The sequence below is a fragment of the Primulina eburnea genome, chromosome 1 (genome assembly GCF_022965805.1).
Source record: "Primulina eburnea isolate SZY01 chromosome 1, ASM2296580v1, whole genome shotgun sequence".
Lineage (NCBI taxonomy): Eukaryota > Viridiplantae > Streptophyta > Magnoliopsida > Lamiales > Gesneriaceae > Primulina > Primulina eburnea.
In genome coordinates, this window is record NC_133101.1 from 63,103,524 (window position 1) to 63,127,353 (window position 23,830).

Here is a 23,830-nt window from a genome sequence, read left to right on the forward strand (position 1 = left end):
ATCAAGACAGTACTAAAAACTAAAAATAAAGAAGCTCAAAACATTAGAGATTAAGAAATTATATATAAATGTGAATTATTTGCGTCAACCTGACGAAATTTCTGGTCCGCCCCTGGTGCTAAAACCCGGCTGCCCTTCTTCCTTCTCAAACTCCACCTAGTCCGCCACCCACGTCGTCAATGGCTTTCTTGGCCGAGGCCCCGCTCAATATCACCTCCGCGATTTCGCAGCTCAATAAGCTACCCCTGCGGCTTGAAAGCTCAATAGGAACTAGGTCTAGCCACTGTCGTAAGCTTTTCGTGACGATGTCAGGCGCCTCAGTTCAATCTGTGGCATTGTCTCATTCAGCTGTGTCCAAAAATGTTGGAATTCCTATCATGGTAAGTCCTTGTTGAGTGGAAGAACGTTATTCACATTCAGCATATAAATGTATTCACGCAAGGTTTGTGGAAGGTGAATGGTTGTACAGGAAAAATGGGAAGGGCTGTTCTTGAGGCAGCTATATCTGCTGGACTTGATCCTGTGCCTGTGGCATTAGGAGGCACAGATGACGCTGGGAAAATTGTGGATGCCTGTGGAAAACAGATTGAAGTGCATGGTCCTACGGATAGAGAAAAGATTATGGCTTCTACATTTAATGATTACCCGAATTTAATTGTCGTCGACTACACTGTTCCGACTGCTGTTAATGGTAAACACGGTTGTCTCTTTTCATAGTAATGTTTGCTTTTGTTTAGTGTTTATACTTTAGACTTTGAGTTGGTTGAGTTGAAACTTTTGTGTTTTACACAAAATTAGAGTATATTTTTCGCTGTGAATCAATTTTTTTTATTTTTTAAATCCATTCTAGTGTCGCTAAAGATTGACTAATGAATGGGAAATTCTGTATCAAATGTCGCTAAAGATTGACTGATGAATGGGAAATTCTGTATCAAACTTTTACACAATCCTTGCTGGCAGTTGATATCGCTCCCTGCAGCAGTGTCTTAACGTGTTGGTTATCTTTCTCACTAGCACTAGATTTTCCTACAACATTGGTTGTGTAGACTTAAAAGGAAGCCAAGGGCGTTCAATAAATTTGAAACTTTGAATGTTTTTGCTGCTCTTGCTGGTATCCTGAAATCTGATAATTTTGTGCTATCTTGATGCGGTGAACAGAAAATGCTGCTCTATATTGCAAAGTTGGGGTACCGTTTGTGGTCGGAACCACTGGAGGAGACAGGGAGCTGCTCTATAAGATTGTGGAGGACTCAAAGGTCTATGCTGTGATTTCACCTCAAATGGGAAAACAGGTGCTAAGAATTTGTTGACTTTTGACTCGTATACTGTGAATGCATGTTAAACTTGTTTATCTGAACTTTCATAGGTGGTCGCATTTCTTGCAGCCATGGAAATTATGGCAGAACAATTTCCCGGAGCATTTTCTGGATATAAGTTAGAGGTATATTTCTTACTCTCAACGATAAGAATAGATTTTGCATAGGGTTGGTGCATAAGTGATCTGAAACCTTTCATTGTGTCACCATTGACCTCGAGTTCTTCATCTTGTCATCTTTAATCCTGAGCTCTTTACTGCATCTCGAGCGATTATTGCTGTTTTCGAATTAACTTTATGTTGTTCACCTCAAGTTTTTTTTTTAAAATTAAAACTTCGCGTGTTATCAATAGTCATGCTAATGAATTCTTGTTGCTATCTTTTACCGTCGTTCCTGTTATTACATTTCTACCTCAACTTAAGGGTCTTACTTTTTCAGTCTTTTACCCTGTAATCTGTTTTGAAGTTGAACATATATTCTCTCTGATACATTCGAACTTTATACAAGGTGATGGAGTCCCATCAAGCAAGCAAATTGGACATTTCTGGAACTGCCAAGGATGTTATCTCTTGCTTTCAGAAACTTGGAGTTTCCTACGATCTAGATCAGGCGAGCATTTGTGGGGATATAATATTAGTCTTTTTTTTATGAAAATGGATGCCAACTCATTGAGAAAATTAGCATCCAGTTATACTCCTTGGCACAAATTTAAGTTCAACATGTATAGAAAATTTTTGCATGTTAGTCTTTTTGTTGCTTCACTGTGTTCTGGTTTGGATTTAGCAACCTTTTTCTTTTGTGTGAAGTTTGTATTTAGTTATAATTTAAATGTGGAATGAGGCTCACGGATCTGTGCAAAAAAACTTTGTTCAACTCTTTCCGCTATCAAGTAAAAAGATCCGATTATTGTAACCTAGATAATTCACAGCCGGCTGGCTGGCATACCTATACCTTTTCTATTTGTATCCCTTTTTTTTCGGTAGGAGGATTGATTTATTGTTGTGATATATTTACCCACTAGAAACTGAAACCAGTGGGAAGATATCACAGTCTAAGTTGAGGAATGAAGTGTGCAATCCATCCTTTATGATCCAGCTTCTTTCCTTACCTGAAGAGTTGTTTATTAGAGAATTTTGTTGTTGCTAAAGATCCTTTCCCCTGTTGATTTAAAAACTAGTTAACATTATCTTAATCCGTGGAAAACCAGGGTTGGCAGCATTCTTCTCTTAATAGGGACTTGAATGATGTTTTCATAAAAAATTCTTATTTTCTGGTCTTATCAGGTGATGCAAATTCGAGACCCCAAGTTACAAACCGAGATGGTGGGAGTTCCAGAAGAGCATTTATCTGGTCATGCATTTCACATGTATCATCTATCATCAGCTGACGGCACGTAAATATCTTCACTTGTCTCATCATTTTCTGTTTGATCTCATCTACTTTCAAGTGTAAATATTATAAGCTCTCCTTTCACTCTCCTTACTAGCTGTTTTTGCTCTTTCCCCCTTTCTGAAAAAAATATATATGTGGGGAAAAGTGTTTCCTTTGAGTTTCAGCACAATGTTTGTGGTAGATCCATCTATGCTGAAGGAACTGTGGATGCAATTCTTTTTCTTGCCAAGAAGGTAATTCTTGAAATTTCTTTAGCTAGTGTTTGATTTGATGAACTTGTATCATATCTGTTCACCAGTGATCCCAAATCAATTACTTTATTCTTAGCAACTCAATCTCCCATATGGTTCTGCCAATGTGTATCTGCTACCATCACTAAGTTATATGCGCCTCAGCAGTACCAACATTGAACATGACTAAACCAACTTTAATTTGTTTTCCTGTCACTGCATTTAAACTCACTTAATGTGCTCGTTTCTAATTTAATCATCACACAACTACTCGTTCACTTTGGCCTGCTGATAATAACTGAAACGAACACTTTGGAGGCATAATACTCGTATGAGCTTTAACTCTCTTTTTTTTTTTTGCATGCCGTTTTGTTTCCCAGTGATGTGTTCGAATCTAGAGTGTTTCATGTATACAGGTTAAATCGAATTCAGACAAGAGGATATTCAACATGATAGATGTTCTGCGGGAGGGTAACATGAGATAAAATCTATGATATGCGTCTTAGACGTAAATGTACATAAATGTTTATCTTCAAACGAGTTCGGGATATGCGTCTAAGACTCAAAATGGCCACCGCCATCCAGGCGCAATCAAATTGACAACTCCATCTCTCCACTTTTTGTCAATATATGTTATTCAAATGAAAAGTGGGACGTTGATCAAATCTTTAGAATTGTATGTCTACCTAGTGTATCGACTGTAATTCTTGATGCATAAATAATTTTTGTAAGGGACGTCTGTTTTATACAACAATTTTCTTTTTATCTTTTACTTTTACAGTTTTACTCTCGAAATAGTTTTCTTTCAAATTATTTTTTCCGGGCAAATTTGGAATGGGAATACGGTTTCATCAAAAGAGGAGGCACGAGGTATGAGTAGGGGTTATAAGTCAGTTTGGTTTTGTGATACTTTTGTCTCACATCTGAAAAATTAAAGATTTAAAATGAGTTTATAATGGCTTACAATGGACTTCTATAGCAACTTGGGTTAATCATTTTCTTAAAGCAAAGACGGATACGAAGTAGTTGCTATAGGGTCCATTGTGCAGTCACGCAGGCGCGGACCCGGGCTCGAGGCGTGACAGGTTTCCAGTTTTAGAACTAAATAATCTAATATTTGAATCATTTTCTTTCGGTTCGGTTTTTTACCAAAAAAAATCGGTTATTTCGGTTTTTGTACAATTATTTAAATAATAATATAAATATTTTATAAAATATAATATGTTTTCTTTTAAACGATTTCTTAATAAAATATGTAAAGATCAAGTCTAAATGAATTGAATAAATAACCAATTAAAAATTATAAAAAATGATTTTCATTCACAAAATATCTCAAAAAAATATAATATAAATAAAAAAATATAAAATTATTAATTTAATGAAATTTCAATTTTTTGATCGATTTGGTTTTGGATATAATTCAAATTGATAAAAATAAACTTTGGTTTTAATATCTATATTCGAATTACAACTTTGTTCGGTGTTTGGTTTTTTCGATTTAAAATTTCGATTTTTTCGATTTTATCTGAAGTTTGAACACTCAATCAATCCGTAAGTGCTCACTTTAAAAAAAAAAAAAACCAACTGGCAGTAAACACTTAAGTTGTCAAAATAAAAATAATGCAAAAGAAAATAATATAAACGATTTTTTTTTCATGTGAATCGAGCCGCAGTTAGGACTGCAAATGAGTAGAGTTAATATCATACTATTCGAGATTGATTTTATTTAAAATTTTGGTATGATCGAGCTTTCGAAATTCTAAATTCTAACATATAAATTTCGAGCTCAGATTTTGGATATGAATTGACAAAAATATCTCTTTTGACCATTTGATCCTCCCAGTCCCACTTCCTCTCGAAGGTCGACTCACAAACAAAATCGAGTAAAAAAAATGAAACCGACTAAATAGTGGCGTTAGATTAGATTATACTCTTTTGGATAGAATTTCAGTCAAAATTTGCGTAAACACAGATGATTTATATGTAATTTATGTAGAATAATAATAAAAATTTTACAGTCTTTTATGTTTTTCATTTATTTTTTTTCTTATATTATAAGTTATCAAATCTTGCGGTATGGCGTAAATATTTTTTTTTTTTAAAAAAAAGTGGTGAAACCTCAATCGATGACGAAGCAACTTTTCTAGGTATAGATTATTTTTTTAAAAAAAAAATAATCTAAATCCGCCGTAGGGATCATGTTATTTTTTTTATTGACGGAAAGCTTATTTCCTCCAAAAGATAAATCTAGTCAAGATTTGTCTGCAACGAAACTTACGTGTTCCTTTTTTTTTAGTTGTCTTTTCTTTTTTTCTTTTAAAGAAAAAAACATAACGATAATCGATAGAATGGTTCGATAAAGAATCACACATAATTTTAAAAATTATATCATTCTCAAAGAATAAAAAGTTTGAAAGTGAGAGAACACAACCGAATTAATGGTATTTTATTATCTTCTTTGAACGAGATAAAGTAAAGATTAAAGAATGATATTCAAGTTTTCATCAATTAATCATCCGTGGTAAGCCCACAAAAAATGGTCCTCGCCGCTCAAGATCGTTTTCTTATGTTAATTTGCATATTGGAATCGGCCTAACCCGCCCACTCTCTCTTTGGATATTTTATTTACACGGAATATATTTGTACAAGATGTTCATGAAAATAATTTACAAGAAAACAAAATTTTTTGATGATTAATCTCGTATATTTGTTTCGAACTGAATCTTATATATAAAAAAAACACAGCTTTTTCCCACTTTGCTCAAACTTACACAAGTCATGAAAAATGGAAAAAGGAAGCATGATAGTTTTCCATGGAAATAATTGAGCATGCTCCACTCCACCAATCTCCTTTTAAAAACAGGGCAAAAACTTGTGTGAGACGGTCTCACGGGTCATATTTGTGAGACAAATCTCTTATTTGGATCATCCATGAAAAAGTATTACTTTTTATGTTAAGAGTATTACCTTTTATTATGAATATGAGTATGGTTGACACGTCTCTCACATGAGACTCACTCTAAAAACAGCTATATTCCTAACTTAATGCTGTTTTTTGAGTCTGGTGTTTGAACAGAAAATATAGTGCTACGGCTTCGATTTGACATCATGCATTTTTGCACAAAATCTATAATAAGATGAACGGAAAAAATCGAGGGATGCCATGAAACAAGCATGTAAAAGTTTTGGATACACACACACACAAACAAATCTTCGAGGCAAAACAAACCAATCACAAAATATTATACAGAGGAGAGAATTGAAGCCTACAGATGATTCTCTCGTCCTCAACATGACAAGAAATATCTTCTTTCCAGCTAACGGATAAACAAACTATGCTTATCTGAGACTCATTGCAGGCCAAGTTGTGACCCCGACACCAGGCAGCGAAGGCCGAATCACAGGGACACGCTTCACCACTGAAAATGATTCATTCAGACGCACAGCATGGCTCATGACCTGAGATGCCTTCTGCAAAGTGGAAATTACGCCCAAGAAAACAACTTTAAATTCGGTGTCACAAACTTGGTACAACATTTTATAAGCTATGGTATCACGTTAAGACATTCTCAACATGCAAACTTAAGTCATTTTTTACTTCAAAGATTTCATCAACATATGGCGTTCTCTTGGGCTATATAGGCCCCTGGCTCTAGAAAGAATAAGCACGAGAAACTATTAATTCAATTTACGGGTCTTGTTTTGGATCAGTAACAAAGTATGAAGGTCTTTTATATCGGCAATAGGCTCAAGAATGCAGTTTACACTACTTAAAGTAAAGACACAGTCACAATTTCCAGGAAATAAAAAAAAATGCAATCTTTCACACCGATGATCAATAATCAATACTGTTTTCAGATAATCAACGGATTTATATTGACAACTTTGATTTCAAGAATTTGATGCAGGGCAGTGTTAATATCTGAAACAGCACAAAAATAATCAATGAAAATACACTGACCTTATCATCGAAAGCAAACCTAATCTCCAATATTTTGGTCTTAGCCTTCATCTTATACAATCTGCGGCCCAGAATCACAAACCCCACCACAGCAGCCGCAACAGATAAACTCCAAACCGGACTCATTCTGAACAAACAGCATTTCAGGAACTCCATTGGCATCTTCCACCACAACACACCACTCTTTTTTATCTCAACAGGTTTATGGTTTCCATTCCCGTTCACAACAGAGCCACCCACGCGTCCGATTGACTCGTTTTGGAGCATTTCTAAGGCTGAAGCCTCCACCTCATCACACGAACTCGTGTCACAGTCAATACCCACAACAGAACTCTGCACAGAGTCATCCAATTTCTTAGAAACCTCCACAATCCGAGCGGATTCGGAACATAAGTTATCCAAACCCTCCGTCTTTTCCACTGTTCCATCACCTATTTCCCCCGTTCCTTCCGAACCCGCTTGCATTTGGGAAAGAGTAGGCCCGTTTCCTTCCACAGAATCGCAAGTTCTGAGGTCATCGGACTGGGTACTGCTGGAATCCGACCAGAACTCGCCGGATTCCTTGTAAAGGTAGCTGAACGGGTTTCTCATCCGACCCGGGATCAATCCAACTGGGATTACCTGAGTCTGCTGATTTATTATCATCGAAATCCTCCAAGGAAGAACTCTGAGCTTCATAGGAGAAATGGTTGTTCTGAATAAAGGGTCCAGAATGAATATCATGGAAAGAGTCGCCAGAATTAAGACAGGAGTTGGAGGGGAGAACCTCCCAGTCTTGAAACTCATCAGTAGCCTCTAAGATATTTTCCATAAACAAAATTGAAGACATGGTCAGTCTCAGTAAAGTCCGAGTAGATTGCAAGGAGAGAAAATGGCGGATATGGGTTGATTTCGGAGTGTGAAGGGAAAAAGGAAAGGTTTGGAAGATGATGATGATATTATGATGCGACGAGAAGGAAAGCTGGAGACAAGGTGGTGTTGAGTGCATATTTTATTCTTAATAAAAACATTATTATATTTAAAATTTTCAATTTAAATAATTTTTTACTGTAAGACCAAAATTAAGTTTAGGAGATAAAAAGTATTTTTTTTTAATTCTTACAAGAAAGAGGGATTTGAACTCGGAGAGCACTTAATCTGACAAGAGATGAATCTCACTAACTACAAGCTCGGTCTCAGATACCATAAAAGGTACGGTCATCAAATAGAGAGTATTTTTTGCATAAATATAGTATTTATTTACCAAAAGAAAATACGTGATTTTGATTTAATTTGAGAATAACCTAACATGGCGAACTTTAAAGTTCTTTCTCCTTCTGCGGCATTTTTCTCATGATTATTATGTAGAAACAATACCAATATCCGCATAAATCTCATTCTTTCTTTATTGTAATGTATTCAATTATATATTAATGATATTTTCGTTGATGAATAAGTCTTTTCGTTGATTTTTAAATATTGATTAAATAATACCTTTAATAAACTTTTTAAAATATCTATAATATCTATACACACACGTTTTTCTTTATTTAAAGATTGAAGTGTGAAATTTTTAATTAATATTTATACTATTTTATTAATACCTTTATTTAACTTTTGATGTTATGATGTGCTTTAATAATTATATATGTTAATAATGTTTTAAATCTTTAAGGCAAATAACATGTAACTTAGCGGATAGAGCATTTGTTGATAAACTTCAAATTGTAGGTTTAATTTTTACTTTACTCTTTTTTTTCTATTTATTTTTAATTTATGTATCAAATTTACATTACATAAATTTACATTATAGTTTCTCATTATCTCTTATAATTATATTTTGATCATCATTTAAATATAAACCAAATAAATATAACAAATATTATTAAAACACGCGACGTGTGCTGTCAGTAAACTAGATATACAATAAGCAAAAGAACTTTAAACTTCACTTTGTTGAAGGTGTAACTAAAAATATTTTATTCAACTTAAAAAATATTTTAATCTTTTTAATTTATAAAAATATTATTTACTATATTATTAAATTTTGAAATAGCATTCATAATATAAAAAAAATATGTAAAACAATAATTATTTATAAAATGATTGATAAAACATAATATAATTTGTTATTATCGAGAGACACTGGAATGGAGCATCAGGTATTAGATTGACTCATCAATTATATGTATTTATTACTGTAAAACACGCAGCCGCAAAAGTACAACGCCCGACGGAGGAGAAGGGAAATGGCATTCACTTATTCTTCTCTGCAAAATCTGTCTCCATGCCCGTTCTTCAAACACGACAAATTATTGGCTCCACCAACCAAGATCCATCATTTCACTCTCCTTCAACGCCCTCCACTCTCCAGGTAGCCAACTCCCGTGTCTCTTCGCTGGAAAAAGTGGGGCATTTCGTTTCTATTGTTTGTTCAATTCTTTCCAGTTTCTCCTCACCCGGACGCTTAAATATTTCAGTTTATGTTCTGGGGTTTGAAAGTAGTAAATAAATTGATGATTCACTTGTCTGCATAGCCACCTGGGACGGTGTTTTTTCCCCAGTTGTATGTTTTTGGAAGTCCAATCATAGCGATTAAATTTACAATCTTTGCAGAACTAATTATAAACCGTGTATTGGGTTGGTTCTACTGGATCACCAGGTTAAATAATATATGTACGAAATGCGCATGTATGCTTTAAAAAATATTTTATTTATTAATTTTTTATGAATGTGGTCATGCAATTCATTATTTTAGATAAAGTAGATGTTGTACTGTGGATAGCTCGGCCAGAGCTTGTAGAAATATGTATTATCTGTTTTCGTGGTTTATTTCTTGAATTGCCTAGGATACCAGTTTCTTCTCGTTTTGTTCTTTCTCGTGACTTTAAGATTGCTTCTCTTTAGTGGTTGTTTGTTTAATTCCAATTTATAGAACATTACGAGTTACATCTTGTCCAAAATTTCTCTTGGTCCTGAATCGTTCTAAGTTAGAATCGAACCATTTGTTGGTTGAAATAATTCAATTTTTCACAATAAAAAATTGTTCTTCTTCTATCCCTTTATCATTTCAGACATAAAAAAAAGAGCAAATCAATGTTTCCTCTACAACCACCTTTTGGAACTAGCAAATCATTGACATAACTCCCGAAAGTTACTTTTGGAATTGACATCTCTCCATTATACAGGGAGCAACAAGGAAAAAAAGACTCTTCAGTTTATTTTAACATTCCAGCATGATCTTTAGTTTTGTAGGTTTATCTTCTCATTAATTGTCACTGTTTATCTGTAAACAGTTTAATTTTGGAAGCTGTAGAATTGCAGTTTTTGATGGACGTTTGTTAAAGTATTTTTGACTCTCTTATGCATTAGCTGAAGATTTATGTTATTTTTATCCACAGAACAGGTCATTTTTCGCGGTTACAAGGGACGGATTCGTATAAGCTCAATATCTTTGCATCAGTTACTAGTGCAGGTTTATTTTTACCATCTTTACGTAGGGATTCAAAGTTTCAAGCAAATAACAGAATCTAGTGTCACTAATGAACTATATTTTTCCGGGATGATGACTATATTCTAGATATTTTACTGGATGAAGCTGTTGGAAAAGCTCAACTTCCGAAGGGTGACACTTGGTCTATTCATAAATTTGGTGGCACCTGCGTGGGAAATTCTGAAAGGATCCAAAATGTTGCTAACATTATTGTTAAGGATGAGTCAGAGAGAAAATTAGTTGTTGTGTCTGCCATGTCAAAGGTGACCGACATGATGTATGATCTCATATACAAGGCACAGTCTCGGGATGATTCCTATGTAATTGCATTAGAAGCTGTTTTAGAAAAGCACAAGTTGACGGCAGTTGATCTACTTGAAGGGGATGAACTGGACTAATTTCTTGGCTCGATTGCATGAGGATATTAATAACCTCAAGGCAATGTTACGCGCAATACACATTGGTATGTCATGCATATGAAATGCCTAAGAAGTAGTTTTTTGGCAGAAATAATTATCCTTATATTAATGGTTTTGACTCATTTACTATAGTAGTGCTGTCATTTGTTTAGTGTAAACAGGGGTGGCTCATAATTTGCACCGAGGGCGTTAAGACGTATCAGAGTGTGTGTGTGTGGTGGGGTGGGCGTAACTTGGTTCTTTTAGAAGAATTACATATAACAAATTGTTTTTGTTATCAGAGGGGTGGTTGCTACCATTTACCTCCCAGCCCTGCTGGGTCTGCACCCAGCTCTAACCAAACTTTTTTAATTCTTCTGTTTGTTGATGTCTTAGAATATGTCAATATGAAAATCCTTGATTATGTTTCCCTCATCATATGGCATGATATCTTCTGAAGCAAGTAACGGAAAGAGTTAGTGGGATCAACAAAACCTATAACTGTATTTTATCTCCATTTTTCTGTGAATTTTGTCCAAGGACTCCAAAATAAAGATTAACATTCTCAGCAGTCTTTACTTTATGTTTCTACACTATGATGGCACAGAGACCCATCTTAGTTTCCATATAGGTCCTCTGTTTCTGCAAAGATTATGTATTCCGACTTGAGTTTGACTATCCTATTGAATCATCCATATGGACATCTGGACCTCCCCATTATCCAATGTACCAATGTTGTGTCCTAAAAAAGGGATTTGATTAGAAAAAATAAAATAATTCCATTTATGAATTCAAGTAAGTAAGTGTTTCACGATCAGTAAACCGGATTCATCGTCAACCTGGATTTATCAAAACTATTGAACTATTGAAACCATGTTCGTGAGCAAATATGCACACTTATTAATATTTGTATCCTGAAATTAATCTCATGAACATGAACTATTGATTTTCTTTTCTTCTCAACAAACTATACTTTCTTTAGTGACATGCATGCTGTTTTATTTTGTAATGACCTATGAAATTCATCCTGAACTGCAGCTGGTCATGCAACGGAATCTTTTTCAGACTTTGTTGTGGGACACGGTGAGCTATGGTCCGCCCAATTGCTGTCAGCTGTTGTCAGAAAGGTGTTTGTTATCTTGATGCCTTTTTGTTTTAGGGATATGATTATGTCTACTTTGCTAGTTCTGTGAAACAATTTGATCATAGCATTTCTTTACCTGGTATTGTAGAGTGGGGTGGAGTGCACTTTTATGGACACAGCGAGATGTACTTATTGTAAATCCTACAAGTTCTAATCAAGTTGATCCAGATTATTTGGAGTCAAGCCGAAGGCTTGAGAAGTGGTACTCTCAAAATTTGGCTAAAACAGTTATCGCGACTGGGTTTATTGCCAGTACACCTCAGAATATACCTACGACTTTAAAAAGAGATGGAAGTGACTTTTCGGCTGCAATTATGGGTGCTTTATTTAAAGCACGCCAAGTAACTATTTGGACTGACTGTTGATGGTGTGTACAGTGCAGACCCCAGAAAAGGTTTGTTACTCTCATTCTCGTATATGTATCAGCTGAAAGACATCAGAACATATTTTCTAGTATTATTCCACTATCCTGATCCTTTTGAATAAATATATTGAGGATCCTACTGCATCCTTTTCTATTTCCTTAATATATTCTTTTAGCTATCAAGGAGCATTCATGATATTATTGATGAATCATTCTGCTATTTTTGCCTCTTATGTTTTCATTTGGCAGTCAGCGAGGCTGTGATATTGAAGCAGTTGTCATATCAGGAGGCTTGGGAAATGGTAACTTAACTATACCTTCCAATGTCTTTGGTAATACGTCTTAACATTCACTTATTAGTGATCATTATGGACATGCGCAGTCATACTTTGGAGCAAATGTTTTACACCCTCGTACAATTATTCCTGTCATGAAATACGACATTCCAATTGTTATAAGGAACATCTTCAACCTGGCTGCACCTGGTACAGTAATCTGTCGTCCTGCTGGTTTTGGAATTGAAGATTGCCATAGGGTGGATTCTCCAGTTAAAGGATTTGCTACAATCGACAATTTAGCCCTTGTAAATGTTGAAGGGTGAGATTTCAATTTATATTATGATGATAGCTATTGTGCGCAATTCAGTTTTTGTTTTTCCTTCCATTCCCATGGTTGAGCTATTGCTCACATTGTTTTCTTTTCAGGACTGGAATGGCTGGTGTTCCTGGTACTGCCAGTGACATTTTCGGCGCCGTGAAGGATGTTGGAGCTAATGTAATCATGATATCCCAGGTATACCTGATTTCTTCTCTCTTGATTAAGTTTACAATCACTTTCATATAGGATTCTTACTTGATTTACTTCAATGCAGGCTAGTAGCGAGCACTCTGTGTGTTTTGCTGTTCCTGAGAAGGAGGTTAAGGCTGTAGCTGCAGCTTTAGAAATTAGGTTTCGTCAGGCACTGGATGCCGGCCGTCTCTCTCAGGTTGTTTGGCTTTAACCAAGTGTTTGGATCTAACATGCCAAGTCATGGCCAAGCGTTCTATATATATATATATATGCACGTATATATATGACTGTATGTGTGTATGATGAGGTAAATCAGCATTTTTTTTGGTGAGAGTATATTATATGAAGTATTTGAGAATATGACTGTGCGAGTTACTTACTTCCATAAAGATTACTTGTCAATATACTTTCTAAATAACCATTTACTTCCAAACTACAATTTACCTTTAGTTTACAGCTAAAAGAATTAGCCTGTGCAGAAGGTTTTGTAATCTTCCTCTCCAAGGGCTTTTTTAGGACATTTATTTGTGACTGATGTGCATGTTAGAACTGTTTTATAACAACAAGAAGTGCTGCTACTTAATCTGAACACGGTATCAATGTTATGTGATATAACTCAGTCTTCAACCTTGTTGATGATTTTAACGTGTTATTAAGCTGTCACAATTACCATTATGACAACCAATTACTCTTGCTTCATTTACCCATCATACTAGCAGTGATCTGATCCTATCACTTGTAAGAGTTAAGGGTTCAATAAAACTTTAGATACAAGCTTATTCCCTTGCAGACAAGATCTGCTTAAATATTACTCAACTGCATGATTTAAAACTAATTTGTTAAAATTCATGGCGCCTATGTCTTTGATAATTTATTCTTCCACGGGCATTCGTTGTTTGACAACAGTGTATTCATTTTCCAAGAGATTTGTGTTATGTTATTCTTTTTTCAGATTGCAGTTATTCCCAATTGTAGCATTCTGGCAGCGGTTGGCCAGAAAATGGCGAGTACTCCTGGAGTTAGTGCGACGCTCTTTAATGCTCTTGCCAAGGTTAATGAACTTGCCAACTATTGAATAATTTTCTAATGTCTTCCATACTATCACAAGTACTCAACTACTGCTCCTGCAAAATCAAGTTGGTCTGTTGTTCAATAACGTGGATTAAAGGAACTCATAACTGTTTCTAGTATCAGATTTGACAAAGCTTTTAAGATCTTTCAAACGTGAAATAAGATGTTTTAGGTTTTGAATAATGTGTTGAAATGTAGTAAAAAGTTAGCATGGGAGCAGGTGTGCTCCAAAATATAAATGTTAGGAGCTTATGTGGTCCTTAAAAATAAGTTGGAGAAGGAAATTTATGAGGCTCCAACTTATTTTTATGATCTAACATCTTAACATTGAATGAGATAATTAAAAGACCCTCATAGTATACTCTTTCCATATGTTAGAGAATAAGATTCTCCTTTTACTTTCTTTCCACTGTATGTATATATTTCCTGACTCGGTGGACCAATGTTCAGGCTAATATCAATGTGCGTGCCATAGCTCAAGGTTGTTCTGAATATAATATTACTGTAGTTCTCAAGCGAGAAGATTGCATAAAAGCTTTACGTGCTGTGCACGCAAGATTTTATCTATCAAGAACTACCATATCGATGGGTATTATTGGACCAGGATTGATTGGTGGCACATTGCTTGACCAACTTAGGGACCAGGTATAAGTGATTTTTCAAATATATTTTCCAATAGCGCCAGAATTTCTGGACTTTCTTTTGTATGGGATTATGTCTTCCTTCTGGATGTAAAGTTCCTTAACTTCCAGTTGAAAATGCATTTGATATCATAAATTGTGCACATGTTTTACAAACCACTTTTTGTATTATCTTTATTGCTCTCCATTAGATTCAGTTTTAGTGTTTGTGAAAGCAGATAGTGTTACAATAGTCACCATCATAGCAATGAACTTGAGACAATTTGTTTGGTGTTGACAAAAATTACTGCCAACTGATTATGTGTGGGTTACCCCTCGTGTGGACTAGCTGGCAACATGAAATTCTTATGTTTTACTTACAATAGTTCAGATGTATGATTTTATGTTCTTATGGCCAAAGTTCTCCGTACTGGAGTTTTCAAGTGGTTTTAGTATATTTAGTGGAATAAATCTTAAATTGGGATCAACGTTTTGGTTCCTTAGAGTACATTTTAAACGATTCATTTTTTGCATTGTAATTTTCGTATTAAATTTTATATTTTGTTTAATATGTCTGTCAATTCTCTGTACAGGCAGCAGTCCTCAAGGAAAAGTTTAACATTGATCTGCGTGTAATGGGGATTATGGGATCAAGTACTATGCTATTAAGTGATACGTAAGTTTCGGGAGTTTTTTTTTTCTTTTTTAAATAATTTCGGGAGTTCTAAGAGAGCTTCTTCATTCAACCTTTTGCCATCATGATGTATCCAACAATATGACCACTTGTTTTCTGTCATGGATGGAACTAATTTTTCATTGATGGATGAAGCAAAAAGAGCAAAGAAAATGGGGTTCTGTTGACGAAAGATCCTTTAGAGGTTGTATAGTTCAAGATGGTGTTAGATAATTTTTCCCCCATCCTTTTTCATTCTTTTAAACAGGTAAGAGTAAGAGTGTGTTTGGTATAAACGTACTTTAAAATCTTATGATCCCCTATATACTATAAGATGTTTTGGAACTCAAAAGAAGTATAGATTTTTTTCTTTTTAAAGTTGTAGCTTTCTATTTGTACAGAGAAAAGCTACGAGAGCCTATATGATATCGATTTGTGATCTCATTCAATCTCATTCAAAAAAAAAAAGATGTCTAAGATCTTGAAACAATTTATCTCCTTCCTTTCTAAAAGAGCTTCTAATCTCTTTACTTCTTATTTTGGATGCTTATAACTATTTTTAAATTGTTACTGAAATATTTTTTATCCTATAGGTTCCCTAAAATTCTACATGTTTCTATTCAGTTTCTTCAATTTGTTTATGTTATCTCTAGTTCTACTGATGCTCAAAATCAATACACCCCTTAAATTTAAAGTGCGTTTAATTTTATAATTTGAATGGCTTAACATGTCATGTCGGTAATTAGGGGGATTGACTTGTCAATATGGAGAGATCTTCAACAAGACAAGGCTGATATTCAGAAATTTGTTCAGCATGTTCACGGGAATCATTTCATCCCTAATACCGTTATAGTAGATTGCACTGCAGACTCTTATGTGGCGAGCCATTACCATGATTGGTTGTGCAGAGGCATACACGTGATCACTCCAAATAAGAAAGCTAATTCAGGTCCCCTTGATCAGGTATCAAAGAAATGCATACATGTGACACCCGAAATAATTGATTAATATCAATTTTTGTTATGAATGGTCTCATTTCCCGTGTGCTCATCCAAATGCTACATCTCTCCCATTATACATGTATGTCATGCGTTGATGTCTGCCTTTAAGTATTTATTCTGCTAAGAATATACCTGCTTTATATGCATACTTGGTGAAAATATCTTAACAAGATTTCATACTTGATTTTTCAATTTCTACATTGTCATGCGTGCAGTACTTGAAATTGAGAACTCTTCAGCGTCAATCCTATACACATTATTTCTATGAAGCAACTGTCGGAGCTGGTTTACCGATCATTAGCACTTTGCAAGGGCTTCTCGAGACTGGGGATAAAATTCTGCGAATTGAAGGCATCTTCAGGTTAGTGTTTCTCCAGTCATACCTCAAGGAAATATGGCTTGCTCTTTTCCAGTCTTGAATCATTATGCACGGGGGAGTGGTGGACCCAGGGGGTGGTAATATCTCTCCACCCCAACAAAAAAATACTTAAAGTTTTGTGTAGTTTTTTCTAGAAATGTAAGTTTAGGTCCTGCTGCCAACTGAATAGGCAAAAATCAAAATGCTTCAGGATGTTATAGCTCACCTGTCTTCTCACCAAGTGTATGTGTCGATGCAGTGGGACCTTAAGCTATATATTTAACAACTTCGTGGGTGCCCGAGCTTTCAGTGAAGTGGTGAAAGAAGCAAAAGAAGCGGGCTACACTGAACCAGATCCGAGAGATGATTTATCTGGAATGGATGTTGCCCGGAAGGTATTGTGTTATATTTTTTTTTCATGCTCTGTCATTACACCTTTAGTGCCTAACCATTTTGTTCAAGAAAATTGGTTTAATGAAGCAAAATTCTCACTGCCCTGAGATTGTTCTGAAAAGGGGCTTAATAATTGATGTTCATTTTCCTTTGCATTTTGGTCAGCTTGTGGGCATACCTGGTCCTGGCTAAAGTTTGTGTGACTGGAGTTTGTTTTCATCATCATCTTTCCTTTAGCATCCATGTTGCTAGAATGCTAGTTACCATGCCATGGCATAATTGTTTACCAGACATACAACAAGCCTGGTCCTTACGTTTCCTAAATGTGAATAAAAGGGGAATGAATTTGTCTGTTGTATGGTTGTGGCACAGGTGATAATCCTAGCCAGAGAGTCTGGATTAAAGCTGGAACTGTCGGATATTCCAGTTCAGACCCTCGTGCCAGAACCATTAAAGGCAAGTGAAGTATTGACGAGTACATGGCTGTTTGACAGTGGCACTGCTTAATATTTGATTATGAAATTATCTACGGTTTTTATTTCAGGATAGTGCATCACCTGAATTGTTTCTTCAGCAACTGTCTCAGTTTGATGTAGACTTGGCAAAACAAAGACAGGAGGCTGAAGATGCTGGTGAAGTGAGTGTCCTTCAGACTTATAGCTGTATTTGAACTTCATTATAGTTATATTTTCTGTTTATTGATTTTTAGTGATCTAATTTATTGAATTATGAAAAGGTGTTGAGATATGTTGGGGTAGTGGATGTTGTCAACCGGAAAGGAACAGTGGAACTGCGAAGATACAAGAAAGAACATGCATTTGCACAACTATCTGGATCTGATAATATAATCGCATTCTCGACACAGAGGTATGCTAAGCAACCTCTGATTGTGCGTGGTCCGGGTGCTGGGGCCGAAGTTACGGCTGGTGGAGTATTCAGTGACATTTTGCGTCTTGCCTCTTATCTTGGTGCCCCGTCGTGAGGTCAATTTTCAACATTTCATTGTGTCTTGCTCTGTCCAAGCTTGAGATAATTTTGGTATCTTGGTTTTCCATCGGATTTTGCAGTTTTGGCAATTATGTAACCACTCGATACTCTTGCATTCTTCCTAGATTACAAGTTTGTTAGATCCTGCTGCTTATATTTTGCCATGTATCGAATTAGCGTTTTTCCTTAGGAAGTAGAGAATAGTAAATTGTTAAAATAAAACAGTAAGCCTTGTTTTTCAGCTATGCTGTCAGCTGCAAACAAGTGTCCGAATGGTGTGAGCGCACTAATCAACTCTTCAGCACTCATCTGCTAGCAGCAATCACGACAATCTTAAACTTGCATTTGGTCCTCACAGCGTCTGTTTCCTGTGGATTTTTTGAATTTGTTTCCCGGTTTTTAGATATGACATGATGTGAATGTGCCATAACAATCTAAAAGGTATGACTGGCTAGTTTTCGAAAACAGAAACAGGCAAACATAAGATTTCCTGGCAGTATTCAATTTGCTATGCTACAGGCAATGTGCACTAAAAGACGTGACATTGATAAGGTTCAAAGTTACACAAGATAGCTACAGCACGAAACTGCCAGCTTAAAAAGTCATCGTTCATTTGATTTTGGGACCAAGGTAATACTTCGGATCTCTGAAGAACTTTGCAATCAGTTCAGTTTTCTCTGCCGAAAGATCAGTGTTATCCATGATGTACAACTTGGAAGCCTTTGCTATTGCTTCAATGGAACCAATCGCTTGATTAAGCTGAAACGAAGAAGCCTGACATGTGAGTATTTCCGTGGGATTTTGATCTTATATCATCCAACAAAACAGCTAATATTTAACAACGCCACTACATGTTTGCATGAGGTAGGCTATGCGACCTGCATAATTATCTAGCTTAAGGCTTTGGGATTCACATGGAGTCGGGCTAAGATTGTGCACTAGTTGACCTCGACCTGATTAAAATTTAGAAGCTCGATCCACTGGTAAAAATATTTACCACGAGCTAAACATGCTCAAAATTCTCATCTATCAAGAGCGGATAAACAACCAGCAAAAGTTTTTGAAATTGACACTCACCTTTGACAGACAAACTTTTTGAAATTGATGCTCAGCTTAAGGCTTTGGGATTCAAATGCGATTATATTTGTTATGCTCAAGCTATTGCTAATTTTCAAACTTTTTTAATTTTCATTACATCTTAGTCAGCTTTCATATTCTTTAAAAACATAACCATAATTATATAATGTATTTTAAATTCTTAATTAATTATTCTTTGAATAATTTTTAAAATCTTCTCAATATTTAATCATTTCAATCGACTGTGAAACGTTCGTTACCTTGCTATAAACTTGCTTCCAATGCCAATAAATAATTATCGAAATCCAAAGGCAGCCAAGAGAAAACCAAGACAATTGGCAAATGTGGCCACAATTTATAGAAGATACTGCTAGTATATTCTCCAGAGCTAGAAGCTTATAGAATGAAATGACCCTCTTCCAACAAGATCCAAAAAACCAATTTACGTTTCAAAAAGTTTCTGAATTGGCAAAGTAAGTGATCATTTGTCAATGATTACAAGTTTATCTAACACAAAGTTTATCCAATATGATTTATTTTATTAATATAATTTACAAACATTTACATTAACGAATTTTCAAGTCATCAAACATCAAAATATTAAAAAAAAAAAAAAACAACTTAGAAACATGAATAAATAATAATAAATGGAGGAGAAAAAAGAAGCAGCAGGGCAGCACCAACTTTATCCTTCCACAGTGATCGGTGTAAAATGCTCACCGTTCCTTCAGTTAGAACCGCATCAGCACCATCGATACCACTGTGCCACGCCTTCCCTTCTTCCTCCTTTTCCCTGTCTATCACTCTCCAACAATGGCCGTACTTAGACTTCCCAGTGTTCCCAATCAAACACAGTCGATTTCATTTCTTGAAGCCATACAGCGCCCTCAAACAGATCAAGAAACGGCAGCAGACCCACCCAAAGACTCCAGATAATGCAAGTAAAATCTTGAATTTCAACCCAAAAGGAGAAAATGATGGTGACACCTCCACCGGAGGAGGGGCTGCTCTTAAAGGCACAATATTGGCTGGACTCCTGCTTGTGGGAGTGGTTGGTGGATTTGGGGCTGTGGGATACATTTACAAGGATCAGATCAATGCTTTCTTGACCCAGTTTTCTAGCATCATTGATGGTAGTGTTTTTGCTTTGTTCACTCTGTCTCCTTTTTCGATGGTTATGCTTGATCGTTGGTTCGGATATTTATGTAATTATGTTGCTAAATTGATTTATGTGGAAAGTTTTACTGGTGGATTGTATATTGTAGTTGGCTCTCACAAAGAGCTTCAGCAATTGATTTGTTGATTTATTCTCTTCTGCTGGGTATCTGACTTAATCAACTTTTGATGCAATTCCTGTTGTCTTGATGAAATTGGGTTAATGTTGAGTTTGGAATCAAAATATTGCTAGATATAGCGGAACTGATATTGTTTGAAGCTTGTATGATATCGTAAAACTAAGCTTTTAAAGATGTTGGATAAGATAAGTCACTTGGAATGAAAAAACGAGAGAGTAAAGAAAAAATCAAATGATCTAAAGATTAAAAGAGAATAGAGAAGAAAAATTGATTTGTAAATAATTTAGGATATAAGAATAAGTATTTATATTGTTTGAATTCAAATTATATGAACTTAAAAAATTAGTTGAATGTTTCATAACTTGTTTTAATTAACTTATAAACTTAGCCGAACAAGCTGTCAATATTGCTGCTTGGTGGGGGTCTGTTCCACAAGTTGGCCTCTTTGATGGCAAAAAAAAAAATACAATGCAAGTCTAGATTCTGATATATACTGGTTTTATTGGAAAATATTTTGTGGATAATTGTACTTTGAAATTTGAGTATAATTTAATTTAATTTTGCATTGCTGCTTGGTGTTCAAACTAATTTAAATCCATCAAACCAAGATTTTTATCTTTTTGTATCGGAATTCACATTCATGGTTCAGTGTGCACCACCTTTAGGTCCCTTTTCTTTGCATTAAATAACTGATGATGAAATACCGCTGCCAACTTCAGTTGCTTCATCTAATTTTTAGTGGCAATGGTCAGTTGCTGGAGTAAATAAAATGATGCCGACTTGTTTGATGAATGAATCTTTTCTGAAGCACCTATGAATCACAACAGAAGTCATTGCTTAGAGCGAGTCTGGATCGTTTATATCAGCTTCTGGATAGTCACATCTTATAAATTTAAGAAAAAACATATGTTTCTTTTATATGTTATTAATGTAGAAAGAAATATTTCTTCCTCAAATTCTCGTAGGACTGCTCTATTGCAGGTTATGGGCCAGCTGGATACGCTCTTTTTGTTGCAGTTTATTCAGGATTAGAAGTAAGAATCTGCTTATTCCTCTTATTGGGCATATCATGTAGTAGGAAGTAGTCTGTTATGCGCTCACTTAACCCCTGTTTCAGCTTACTCAAAATTACTTGATAGGGAATTGAATTCCCACCATAGTTTCTATCTTTGGCTATTCTTTCTTCATCAAACACAGTTTCTAGCAAAGAACTTTTAATTGGTTGACAGACCAGAACAGTTTAGGGCATTTATGTGGAATTGGTGAAGTTTAACAGGTACTTTTGGAAAGTGAAAACATGAAAACTGGTTTGAATTACTATAGCCGACATATCGCACCTTGCGAGTCATGTTCTTGATCCATGCAAGATAGCTTCCATCTTGTGATTGTCACATCCTCCCTAGTTCTTGTTGAATTGCTTCCAAAGATCCCTTTCTTCAGTTGAATGCTGGAACCAATTAATTTTCTCGTATATATGACACTGCTACAAATCTATCATGTAGTGATGTGTTATTTTTCCTTGCAGATACTTGCAATACCAGCCATCCCCTTGACTTTGTCGGCTGGTCTTCTGTTTGGTTCGTTTACTGGGACTATTATCGTTTCAATCAGTGGCACGGTACGTCTGTAATCTATAATTATAGGAGGCTGTGAAAAAATGTATCTCGGTAACCAACGTTGCATTCCATCTGCTTTCAGATTGCAGCAAGTGTTGCGTTTCTAATTGCCAGATATTTTGCTCGTGAGCGCATTCTTAAGCTAGTTGAAGGAAACCCAAAATTCCTTGCCATAGACAAAGCTATTGGGGAAAATAGTTTCAGGGTTGTTACTCTGCTTCGATTGAGCCCGTTGCTTCCCTTTTCTCTTGGAAATTATCTATACGGACTTACATCTGTTCAATTTGTACCCTATGTGCTTGGAAGGTCGGCATCATCTTCTTTTCTTTCTATTAGTTTTCGTTCAGTTCCAGTTAAATGATTGGTGTGCTTGTGCTTGTGCTATATATTACACATTTAAACTATTGTGATTTGCGTTATCATACGTAAATAGAGTTTCTTTTTGTCTTTTATTTTTTAAAAGCTGTGACATATGTACTTAAGCAATAATAATTATGAATGCTCTATTCATTTATTACTAGAGCGCATATGCCTTGACAGTAGAGCATATCCCTTTTCTTTTGACATATCTAATTATGACCCCAGTTACTAGAGCTGAACTGCAATTGTAATTTGCAAGACATGATAATCAGCTGGAAATTGTTCTCCAACTGATGAAAATAATTCTTCATGACCTTGTACATTACATGTCATTGAGTACCATGCATTTTATTTGTATTTAAAAAAAAAAAACCTGTATCACAAGCATGTTATTAAATATTAAATAAGTTGATTTATATTCGGCTATGCTGTTTTGTATTTGCAGTTGGTTAGGTATGCTTCCTGGAACATGGGCATATGTGAGTGCTGGTGCATTTGGCAGAGCAGTTATTGTGAGTTTCACTTGTTCATCTGATATGAAGCAGCGCGTCACTTAAGATTCTGATATTCTTGAAAATTTTGAGCAGCATTCAAGTAGTTAACATTCCCTTTTTTCTTGTATCGGATTTGATTAATCTGCAGCAAGAAGAATCTGGAGTAGGGTTAGGCAGTGGAGGGGATGGTCAGCTATTGACACTTGGATTAGGGCTGTTAGCAACAGCAATCGCTGCTACCTACGTTACACGCCTAGCTAAGGTACATACGCGCACACGAACATGGCTGGACACAGTTTTGATGCATTGAACGTTCGAAGCTGTAAATATATTGACTTATTCTTCTTCTATTCAATGTACAATATGAATCCAGGATGCCATAAAAGACATCGAGTGATGGATGGAGGCGAAACCATAATTCAACTTATCACAGATACGTTGAACTAGTTTTGTCAGATGGTTGTATGTATATCGGAGTTCATTTGATCGAGGAAATTTGCACTGCCTCTTTTGTATCTATCTACCTACCACGAAAGCTTAGTTAAAGGGATATGTATAGATGTTTTCTCTTCTAAATTTGCAATGTGTGTGTATATATATATATATACACACACATCCTGTGATGGCTGCTTGCAATTTTTATGTACCCATTTTATAGTGGTGGTATTATTTAGATTTTGTTATATATTTTTATATTTTAAATTGAAAGAAGTAATGAGAATAAAAGTATTTCTTAATATTTTAATGTGACATTCCAAAATTATTATTTGTAATCAGCGCTATTTCATAATATGGCATAGCTTTGCGCTTTAGAGTTGA

General features: G+C 35.4%; 4 protein-coding genes across 4 annotated transcripts; 3 read left to right on the plus strand and 1 right to left on the minus strand.

The window, feature by feature from the left end:
• The first annotated feature begins 77 nt into the window (after positions 1 to 77).
• On the plus strand, positions 78 to 3,710 carry LOC140839681 (4-hydroxy-tetrahydrodipicolinate reductase 2, chloroplastic-like). Its single transcript, XM_073206572.1, has 8 exons — positions 78 to 380; positions 454 to 691; positions 1,159 to 1,292; positions 1,367 to 1,441; positions 1,824 to 1,925; positions 2,600 to 2,709; positions 2,854 to 2,941; positions 3,355 to 3,710. The coding sequence occupies exons 1-8, from the start codon at positions 180 to 182 to the stop codon at positions 3,421 to 3,423; spliced, it is 1,017 nt and encodes a 338-aa protein (XP_073062673.1). The 5' UTR covers positions 78 to 179; the 3' UTR covers positions 3,424 to 3,710.
• Positions 3,711 to 6,082: 2,372 nt separating this feature from the next.
• LOC140839698 (uncharacterized) lies at positions 6,083 to 7,883 on the minus strand. Its single transcript, XM_073206595.1, has 2 exons — positions 6,900 to 7,883; positions 6,083 to 6,409 (listed from the first exon to the last, which is right to left on the minus strand). Exons 1-2 carry the CDS (start codon positions 7,683 to 7,685, stop codon positions 6,278 to 6,280), a joined length of 918 nt encoding a protein of 305 aa, XP_073062696.1. The 5' UTR covers positions 7,686 to 7,883; the 3' UTR covers positions 6,083 to 6,277.
• Positions 7,884 to 9,020: 1,137 nt separating this feature from the next.
• On the plus strand, positions 9,021 to 18,408 carry LOC140839703 (bifunctional aspartokinase/homoserine dehydrogenase, chloroplastic-like). The gene is given in 21 exon segments (XM_073206607.1): positions 9,021 to 9,252; positions 10,280 to 10,353; positions 10,459 to 10,763; positions 10,765 to 10,834; positions 11,808 to 11,896; positions 12,002 to 12,031; positions 12,033 to 12,272; positions 12,274 to 12,307; positions 12,527 to 12,579; positions 12,660 to 12,874; positions 12,982 to 13,069; positions 13,149 to 13,262; positions 14,019 to 14,117; positions 14,588 to 14,782; positions 15,351 to 15,433; positions 16,177 to 16,393; positions 16,647 to 16,792; positions 17,049 to 17,184; positions 17,555 to 17,638; positions 17,727 to 17,819; positions 17,919 to 18,408. Coding segments are annotated over 21 exon segments (2,736 nt in total). The 5' UTR covers positions 9,021 to 9,127; the 3' UTR covers positions 18,165 to 18,408.
• Positions 18,409 to 19,894: 1,486 nt separating this feature from the next.
• LOC140839709 (uncharacterized) lies at positions 19,895 to 23,748 on the plus strand. The gene is made up of 7 exons (XM_073206620.1): positions 19,895 to 20,379; positions 21,523 to 21,575; positions 22,067 to 22,159; positions 22,240 to 22,463; positions 22,963 to 23,029; positions 23,160 to 23,273; positions 23,385 to 23,748. Exons 1-7 carry the CDS (start codon positions 19,959 to 19,961, stop codon positions 23,406 to 23,408), a joined length of 996 nt encoding a protein of 331 aa, XP_073062721.1. The 5' UTR covers positions 19,895 to 19,958; the 3' UTR covers positions 23,409 to 23,748.
• Positions 23,749 to 23,830: the final 82 nt, after the last annotated feature.